General features: G+C 47.2%; 1 protein-coding gene across 1 annotated transcript in view; it reads right to left on the reverse strand.

Annotated features, from left to right (window-relative positions):
- Window positions 1–667: 667 nt before the first annotated feature.
- ST6GAL1 (ST6 beta-galactosamide alpha-2,6-sialyltranferase 1) overlaps window positions 668–10,508 on the reverse strand; it is a 12,192-nt gene continuing 2,351 nt past the window's right edge. The window contains 4 exon segments of the mRNA XM_010077561.1: window positions 668–1,191; window positions 3,157–3,331; window positions 4,488–4,589; window positions 9,809–9,906. Coding sequence (XP_010075863.1) covers window positions 950–1,191; window positions 3,157–3,331; window positions 4,488–4,589; window positions 9,809–9,906 — 617 coding nt within the window. The 3' untranslated portion in view covers window positions 668–949.

Genomic DNA, 10,508 nt, shown 5'->3' on the forward strand with positions numbered 1-10,508 from the left:
GCTTCCAGAGAACCGGAACTCAGCTGACCAGCAGCTATGTGGCATTTCTGTTACCGGAGATGAGCCAGCAAGTCATTTGCCAATGACTGCAAAGGTAGACCAGCAGAGAGCTGGAAAGAGGTACCGACTTCCAGTGAGTTCTCCCATTTGTGCCTTGGAGCATCTTCCCTAAAATGTTTTTGAAACAAGGCTTCTTCTGTACCAAGCACAGCACTGTGCCGGATAAGTAAATGTTCACTAAATTTTATTTTAAGCAATTAAAAAAAAAAAGTAAAAAGATTTAAAAGTCTTGCAAGAATCACTGAAATGTGAATTGCCTCCTTCCTTTGCCAAAAACGCCACCTGAATGATTTCAGAAATCTTATGATTTGAAAGGAAGTTGCCACGGTTATTTTACAAACTATTTATAAAATCAAATATTTTGGACTAAGAGTTTACCTTATCGGTACACAGTTTTGACAGTGTTTCCATAAATCAGCCCTGCTCCAAAGATCTCCTAGGACTATGGGAGCAAGTTTTAAATTATTTTTCTCATTTCTCAATGTACCAGGTTTTCAGCTGTCACAACCCCTCTGAAGCAAACTGAACTCTGTTCAGCATTTGATCCTGACTTGTGCAATCTCTGCTTAGAAAACCTCTCCTACGTCTCTCGTACACTAGCGCCTATTGAGATGAAGACAGAGATATCCACCGGCTGCAAGAGCCTGGCTCCACTGGGGGTAAATTTATTGCAGTGGCTCATGCAGATACCATGTGGACGTACCACAATGTATTATAACTGCCTTACAGTTGGGAGAAGTTAGGCAACGAAGTCCTACGAGCAAGTATTGCAACATGGGAAGAGCTGTCAAAACACACCAGTGCTTAGACCTAACAAATCTGACAACCCTGATTTAAAAAGTGCTTTGACAGTCAAGAAAAATTCCTAAACACACTAAAAACTGATCTGCTAGCAATGCACGTTTCGGAAGCCGGGCAAAGTGACTTTCCCGTGAGTATAGATGTCCTCATCTGTGCCCTGGTTTATGTGCTTCACCAAGTTCTTCTCGAACAGGAGGGGGTGGTAAGCTCCCATGGTACAGGCACGGTCGTGAAACTTCTGGTAATAGTGGCAAACATCCGTCTGGCGCTTGGAAGGGAGAAATTCATACACGTCCACTTCGTCACAGAGCGTCATCATGATCACAATGCCTAGGGAGGGAAAGAAAGCAGACATCCCCGTGTCAAACCAGGGAGAACTGATTACACATTCCAGCCAGACAGGCGGTCAGCAAGGAGCATCCAGCTCCAAGGGGAAGGGTTTCCTTTTTGAATTTCAGACAAAAGTGGGGAGAAAAAGTCTGGCCAGACAGGGCTGTTTTCTGAAGCCCTCTCTTGCAAAGCATATGATCGACTTGATTACAGCAGATTGTTGACAGCCGCAAGCCATGCCGAAAGAACAATTTTTAAGAGCGCTACCATTCTCCGTGACCTTCGTGGAAACTTGGGTGTCTGCCAACCATGCACTACAGTTAGCTGATCCAAACAGCCCATTTCAAACCTGCTCGGGTAAGCAGTGATGAGACCTTCACCTCTTCCCCACCTGCCTTCTGCGAACGCAAGGGACATGAACGTGATGGTGCTTGGCGATAGCTCATCACGCCCAAGCATCCCCTGCCCTCAGGCTCCCTTGGCCCCGTGGCAGAGCAGTGCCACCCTCCTGGGTTTTCTGACAGGCACATGAACCACTTGAGGACATCCACATCAGTGCTGCGCACAGACCTGCCGACTTTCTGGCCAGCTCAGAAGTAAGCCAGTTATTGGCTACTTTTCTTCCAAGGGCAAGAAATAGCAAGAATAGACTAGGGAAACAGAACCCATGTGTAATATTACAGAAAATTCATGCAGTATCTGAGACATCAGGAACCATGCATGATCAGAGGAACACAGTTTACAAGACATTAGAAGAACTCAGCTTTAAAACCACTTGTTTAACTAAGGTGCATCTTGAACATATATCTTCATCCACCTTTTCAAATGACAATTTTCATTCACGCTTAGTCCTTCCAGGAAACCCAGAGTTGCAAACTTGTCTGTGCCCCTGAGTCTGACGAGGTGACTTGTTTTACAAAGTCAGTAACTCGGCCCGAAGTTAAGCCACAGAGGTATTTGCTGTCTGCTGTGGCTCACTGACCACCTTCAAGCCCCCCACTCCAATGAACAATAATTTTGCTGATGAAGTCACTGACCATGGTGTTATGCAGTTGTTCTGCACATACCCAGCAATGAGGTAATAGGTGCTGAGCAACAGCAAGGCTGCAGAAAAAAACCAGACATTTGACTGGCAAAAATAAGAAGTGACTCCTTACCCAGAGGAAGAAGGGTGCCTGTGCCCCAGCAGCGATGGGAGCAGAGATGGGAGCAGAGGAGGGGTGAAGCACAGCAGTTGGACATCCATGTGGCAAACAAGACCATACGTCTACGCTGTTATTTAAAATACTCATGAACTTCCTGAGAAGTTCACTCCTTTTTATTCAGCTAGTCATGAGATCTGCCCTCCAATAAGAAGGAAAAGCTTTGCAACAGCAGAATGTAAAATGAGCCCCTTCACCGAGAGGCTGGATTTAGCATGCTGACAAACAAGACGTTAGCATGCTGAATAAGGGGGAATATCACTGAACTTTTCAGGGCAACTATTCAGTCTGACCACCCCCAGCCCCCAGTAAGTTTTTAGCTACATATATTTTTCCACATATATATATTTTTCCATATTTATATATGGAAAGTATAAACACAGAAGCAGTAACCAGATTTATTTGCCTGACAAGATCTGAGCCCACCGGCGCCGTATCCTTCCTTTCATAGCCCGTGGGAACTGCTCTGGTGCTAGAAGCTTGAAATCTTCGAGACCATCTCGATGTTGCAATCTGTTCTCCTGTTTCCTCATGGAACTGGGCCATGTTTGTAACTGGTGCTTCAGAGGGGTGCTGCAACCACTTACTTTAACACAACTGAGCTGCTACTTTAAAGACAGGAAGCTTAAATTTTGGCATAAGACAAACACTGTAAGAGCAACTCTGATGAACACCATAAATCTGTAGTTGTCTTTAAAAAAAGGCATCCTGGACAGTTCCTGCCTGCAAACTGAAGGAGAAGTTTAGAGAGCAATTATCTTACCAAGCATTCCTGACGATGGTGGATTAGGCTGAATATGCTCCAGGGAATTCTCCTGCAGAATATCCCAGAGTTGCCACTGCATTTTTGGATTCAGGATATAGAAGGGCTGCTCTGGATGTATACTACGATACACCTTATAGCTTTCAAAGAAGTTGTAGTCTGGTTTTCTATACCACTGCAAAACAGAAAAAAGAAGTCAGACTCTTTACTTCTAGCCCACTCAAGGAAACGAGGACGAGTGAACCTGCTGCTACCAGGGAGAAAAGTTCCTGCTATACCTACATACACTCACCCTCTGTCTCCCACCACCTTATCTGCCCCTCGAGTCACTGCGGTGACTTGACTCAGTGAACAGAGCAGGGAAACCCCAAATCTCAGTGAAGGATCATTAAATGAGACCAGTATCTTGTACAATTCCATTCTGCACCCCCCAATAGCAGATGATGTTGAGAACTCTGCCTTAAAGGTTACAGACCCAGACCTCTCTCCACGCTGGAGTACATCCTGTTCTGCAGGCAAGTGTCCCCAGCACAGCCTCCTAAACCTGCCTGAGCTGATTTGCATCCTAAAGCTTCCCCTTTCAGTAAAAACACTTAGGAGGGGTTTATACTAAAAATATCCCATCCTGTTTTTACTGACTCTTAAACCTGCTGTACATACACCCTCATGTCTCCTGGAGGTGTGGGACTAGCTATAAGAATAAAAAGCAGTGAGAAAATAGGAAACGCAGTCCGGAGAAAGGAACGCAAAGACCTCTCAGTTACAGACAGCGCTTAAAATAAAAGCCAAGAATGGACTATTCACTCCTACCTGCTTTCACCCTGAGCCTCCAAAGCTCGTCACTTATCAAATAGCACCCTTTTGTACTCAAAATGAAAGGTGAATGCTACAGCGTTTGCAACACCCACAAGTGAAAGTCTAGGTGACACAGGGAGGAAATATTTGCTCAGGTCTTGAAATATCCAAGCATCAACCATCAGCAAATCTTACAGCAACTGTCAGCAAGAGGAGATCATCCTCTGATGAGATGACAACTGCTGCAGCCAGTAGTGACCTCTTCCCTGCAGCACCAGCCCATGGCAAAGTGAAGGCGGTGACCCATTACGTGTGGCCTGAGGCCCTTCACGGGGCCTGGGAACAGGCAGCTGCTCCCCTCAGAGCACCCAGGCGTGGGATGCTCTCAGAAGTGCACACGGATATATCCACGGTAATGAAGAGGTCAACAAGAACGGCCTTAAAATGAGTGATTGCCCACATTAGGAGGAAGCAGGTTAACAGGTTCACTTCAAAGCATAAGAATCTGGTTTTATTTACACAAAACTCAGACTTACCTCATGGATTTCCGCATGATATGGTGCTGGATCCCACACAATTAAGATTCCAGTGTTATATAGTGCTTCCCTCAGGAACTGCTGCTCCTCCACAGTCACAAGCTTGAATAACAACAACAAACAGAACAACACACAGCATGCAGTCAGAATTAGCAGGGCAGTAAAACCCACCTGAACACAGCCACCCCAGTGCTGGCTATCGAGCACGCCCTGCTGCACACAGGCAAGGACATGACCCCCAGTGACACCCTTCCAACACCCCTCCAGTCCTACCCAGCTGTGCAGGATTTAGTACAGAGTCACAAGAAAAACTGCCATTATGCTTGACAAGGTTTCCTCTATCCATCTTCAATAATGAAACAAGGACAGGACCCGCAGAGTGACCCAGCTCGCACGATGGATCCATCGCTACAACTACCCGAAGCAAGTGGGAACACCAGTTGCTGCCACCAGTTGCCAGGACAGTCCAGGAAGGCTCTAACGCAAACACACCCCTGGCTTTACCAAGAGCCTTCATTTGAAGCAAAAAAAACCCCAGTTTGCACCTGGGTGGTTCCTCCTGAGCAGCACAATCTCAGGCAGACAGGGCTCAGCACTGGGCCAGAGTGCTGCAATAGAACTGGTGCCAGAGACAAGAGCCCACGGCAGCTCTGGCTGACCCTTACACTGATCCCCCCCTTGCCTCTCCAGAGCAGGGGGATGCACTCGGGCAAGAGCAGTCTGAATCTGGCAAGAGCAGCAATGAGAAGCAAAGCACCCCAACAGCAAAGCACACAAGACAGCAGGAGTGGACAGAGACTGCTCCACCAAGGCTTTCCCAAACCAATGAAACCAGGTGGTTCAAACAGAGAAGTTGTCCTCTCCAGCTTGGACACAACTGTCACAGCTCGTGACACCTGAGTGCAACCCAGGTTCTGTGTCAAAAAGCAAACAGCCAGAATCAAGTGAGACAGGGACTGATCTCCTGCCCTCCCCACCCAAATGCACAACCGGTACAGACACAGCTTATAACTGTCTGCTGAAGAAAAGCATCATCATAAAAATCAGCTCCCATTTGTCCTGATTTTCTCCAGGGATCTAATTAAGAGCTACCAATTTATCCCTGAGTATTCCAGCTGCCCAGCAGCAGGCTGCCTGCCTGGCTGTCCACACAACCAGAGCACAAGGATGCTCAGGCCAGCCCAGATGCAAATTATTCCAAAAGCGAAAAGGGTTTCCTCGCATCTGTTCTTAACTCCGCAGGATTAGGCTTTGGCCTTGATGTGTACTGCCTGGTTTCATTTCCTTACAGTAGCTAAAATATCTAGGCCACTTGTGAGCTGGAGGGTGCAACACTGCAGGTGCAAACTGCTGCTTCAGGTCCATGGACACCAGGGGCAAGGAGAGGGCAGGCAGCTGGCATCAGCCACCTCCTGAGCCAGGTACGGGCAGGATGGAGCACACAACGGGACACGAATGGGGCAAGGAACACAGGCATTTTATTTTCATTTCATTGTTTCTATTTAAAGGCTAAAAATCTTTCAGGAACTGTTCTGATGTGAAACATGTGAAAAGAGGCTTCCAGAGAGATTGAGCATCCGAGAAAGCAAAGGTCAGCCAAGCAAAGCCTTGCGAGTCAGTGGAGGGACACAAACCCCCACACAGCTGTGACAGGCACAAAAGCAAAGGGACAAGAAACCAGGAGGGGAGCACCCCCACAGCCCCGAGGTGCTTGCTGTTTCCTTCCCCATGCCACAAAGCTGGCTCTTGGCACTACTAGTTATCTATCGGTCACTTAAACCTGTTTGGTGGAGGAACTTGGCTCCACAGATATCTTTAGTGCTCTTTTGTTCTGTTTAATAGCAACTGATTCTTTCCAAGTAGTTAAATCCATTTAAATTGTTACATGACCTATTTTTCTTGCCCAGCTTTTTGATCCCAATTAGCTAACGGATCTATTGATTTCCTAGTTCATTTGTTCTTCAGTATCTTGCTAATAGAGTCCTCACCCTCCTGGTATGTTTATTGACCGTATCAAAACAAGTTCCTTCTCTCCGGTACCGCAGTCAATGCCCTGTAATCTAGACATGCTCCCCTTTCCCATCACGATCTTACTCCTTTCCACCAATGTGCTATCTCCTTTCCCTTCCTCCCTGAAGACTCATTAGTGCCAATAACAGCAAACGCAGCCAAAGCAGAGAGTGCTCTCCACGGCAGTGAGAAGCCAGCCAAGAGCTATAAACAAGGGCTGGGAGGAACACGGTACTCTGGTCCTCAGTCAGCTCTGCGGAGAGGAGCTGTGTCCTACAGAATGACATTGGCACTCCTCCAGCACACCCTTCTACCCTTATTTTTGCAAGATGCAAGCACTTTCCTAGGGCAAATCGACACCTTGTGTAAGACTGCAGGAAAACATGCCTTTAAAGGAAGTGGTACCGATGAACCCGTGAAGGTCTAAGAAAATAAGCAAGGCAATGTTAAAGAAAATCTTTATTTAGAACAACTACCAAGCTTGTGGACCTACAAGCATATCCTCGGATCTGAGATTCCCAGATTTCTCCCCCTGGCCAGTATCAATCTATTAGTGACGTACAAGATAACCCAGTCTGTTAAAACAACCCACCTCTAGATATGTGCTAGAGACTGGTCAGCAAACTAACAGCCGGGCACTGTTTCCAAATTGATTTTGTTTTTTTTATTACAGAAAAATACCTTAACATAGTTATGAAGCAACTTAGGGCCACTAGCCACATACACCAAAGGGATACTACTCAATACAGACCCATTTTGACAGATTAGATTCAGGAGATCCCATTTTTGGAAAGGACCAAGGATTAACAGCAGGAGCCAAAAGAAGAGCAGCCAAGCCACAATCCCATCCCCGCTCCCAGTGACCACTTAGAAGAGCAGAAAAGCCAAACCCAAAACAAGAACAAATTACAGCTCGTCCAACCAGCATCTGATGCCCACAAGCAGCTGAAAACAAAATGCGATCAGGCAACCCCACCAACAAGAAGGTTAACATCATGTCTCCATAACTAGAATAGCACTAAATCATTAGAAGTACAAATAAAAACAGAGAAGAAAACCAGGCTCCTGATCCGGTGATCCCTGCAGATAACAGGGACTGCAATTAGAGCTCTTCAGCTCAGAAACACCAGGAGACTCCTGTGCTGTTCACATGGAGAGCATCTCTCGCCCTGAGCAGCAGCTAGATCAATGCTGCGTTTTGAGTTAACTTCAGCCTCTAGAAACTGCCACAATTTTGCTCTCCCTGTAACTGAAGTTTTCTAAGCTGGTGTCTGTATTCAAAGGGGATGGTGGCACGTGAAAAGTGTCACCCACAGCTGCAGGCCGATCTGCATGGAGAAGCACTGTAATGACATGGCTGTAACTACACTTAGTTTTATTTTGATAAGAGCATCCACACCGGGTGTTATTACTGCTACATTACAGCTGTACTATCACACGGACACCCTCCTCCCTGTGGAGATAACCATGGGATCACACAGGTCATGTATGTGGTTTTGCTGGTAAATGACTTCATATCACTGCAAGTTTGGCAAAGGGCACATCCTCCAGAGAAAGTCTGTTTAAGTGATAATACCTATCTGACATCATAAAAATACACACAGAAGGGAAAGATTAAAAAAAATGGAGAGGTCAAACAGGGCAGAGGAAAAAGGATGTCAGTAGTCAGATATGTCTGCTAAAACCAGATTAGTTCAGAGAGGACGACAAACTGTCCCACATCTGACTGGTGGCTCAATGCAGGGGAACTGAGATGCAGCAAGCAGCAGGACAGAGCACGGCAGCAAGGGGAGAAGATCCAAGAGCAGAAAGAGGCAGCAACTGCATTTGCACAAGAAGCCATAACATGCTTCAAAAGACATGCAAAATGAGCTAGGGCAAGCTAGCTCCACATTTTGCCTTTGAAGAGGACAGCCAAGCTCCTGCTGCTGCTTTGAGAAACTTCAAACCTTGTTAGACAGCAGCACCCAGGAGCCCCTTGCGCAGCAGATGAGACAACTCCAGGCCTATAAATCTCAGCTTTGGGGTGAGGAAAGGAAACTGCCTTTTCGGAGTACAAAAGCTATGCTTCAGTCCCTCATCTCTCCCCCACTCACCCCCTCAGTCTCCATGTGCCTCCAGCCTCCTCCCCTCTTCCTGGGTGAGGAGGACGTGCTGCAGTGCTGCACCAGTGCCTCACCCAGCGACTGTTTGCCTATTCCGTATCTTATCGTCCCCCTCCATCCTCTCACCAGCACCTGCCACTGATTGCCTCTTCCCTCTGCATCTCTATACTTGAAAATTTCTCCCCCCAGAATGGACCAACATGGAGGGTAACAGCTACATGGAAGCAGGCTGCAAACATTCTCCAGGATGTTTTGAGAGCGGTGACAGCCTCTGCTGTCAGTCTCTCTGCTCCTGACCGGGTGGGTTACTAGCCCTGCTAATGTGCTGCTAGGCATGGTCCTAACCACTGAGGCTCTGCTTCAAAGCTGACTGAAGTCCAACGAAAATGAGCAGAGGGACAGCCTCACACCCAGAAAGAGCTCTCAGAGTCGAGGAGAATTTAACTCGTTAAGTGATGCCTTGCACTAAAAGGCACTTTCTGCTGTGCTCTGCGACGAGGCCCTGCACCCTTGGACTCACCCGCCCAAGTCCATACCCTTTCCTGGCTGCGTGCACGCCACAGCTCTCGCGGTGGGTCCTTTGACAATTGCCTTCAGCCACTTAACAACCCCGGTTAATGCATTATCTGCAGAGTCTGCAGCATTTCTGGGCAGAAAAGAAGTACTGTTCTTTTATTAAACGCCAAATAAACTTTCTTCGTTCTTCATACCCATCTCTGGGCAGACACAACTCATCTCTTGGCACACCTCCATCTGCTGAGCAGCTTTAGCTGAGCTGTGATGCAGTTCCTGACTCACACTCCCAAAGTGCAGCAGCAAGCATGCAGCTGGCCTTCCTCTACTAATAAAGAGGCTTCGAGCCAAGCCAAAAAATCAAATTACCTTGTGCTTGCCGTAAATGGGAAGCAGGCTAGTGCAGGTTCGCTAGCATGTGCTAGTTTAACTGCAGTAACCACAGATCTACCAACAGTTCCTCGTTACAAGGAAGGCTGTCCCCATCCTATGGCTATCTGCTAGGTACAGGAGAAACGGGATGGAAAGCCCTATTCTCCCCAACTCCATTTTGAAGACCTCCCATCAGCAGATGAAGGCAGCAGCCCCAGGGATGTTGTTATTTCAGGCTGCTGCCCAGCTCCCAGGCAGGCACAGGGGCGACACGCAGCTCTGCCATGTTTGGTCCATTTGGCACACACCTGTCAGACCTACCTGGGAGTTCACAAGCCGAATTGTTGTCTTTTGACCCACATCTTCCTGAAATCCCTTGATGGGAGCCCCATTGAATCGCAAGACGGCATCATGGCTGTCTGAAAGCAAAACAGAGTGAGAACTTGTGAGCTAACAACTGGTTTTCAGGTGACAGAAGAGACGTGCAATAGGTTATTCGCCCACATTTCTAACACAATCTGGCTAGTCCCTGGCTTTCCACATAACAACTAGAAGTACCAAGCCAGATTCTGTGGAAGAAGTTGCTAGTCTAAATTAATGACTTAAAAAAATCCACTTTTTTACAGTACAACCCACTGGCAGGCTGAGAGCACAGCCTTAGCACTTGCCCTGCATGGAGGAGTGCCATGTCTCAGTCCCTCTCCCTCTTCTTCCTTCCGAATACCTTAACAGGAGACAGACCTACATAAAATTAATTCACCATGTGCCTGGCTGCAAACTAAGGAACTAGGAAATAACGGCGAGCCAGCATCCTCTTTTGCAACCTGGAGGTTGACCAGCCTGAGAAACAAGTGTAATAACCACAGAGGAAACAAAGCTGGCTTCAGGCTGCCAGCACACCTCCCACGTTATAGAAATAAAACCACCGCTGTGCATTTAACAGGGACAGCTTGTTACATGCCTTGGGATTCACTGCATTTTCCTCTGCTGGTGTCATCTCTTAAGATAGAACAGCATTCCT

The sequence above is a fragment of the Pterocles gutturalis genome, unplaced genomic scaffold (genome assembly GCF_000699245.1).
Source record: "Pterocles gutturalis isolate BGI_N339 unplaced genomic scaffold, ASM69924v1 scaffold1353, whole genome shotgun sequence".
NCBI lineage: Eukaryota > Metazoa > Chordata > Aves > Pterocliformes > Pteroclidae > Pterocles > Pterocles gutturalis.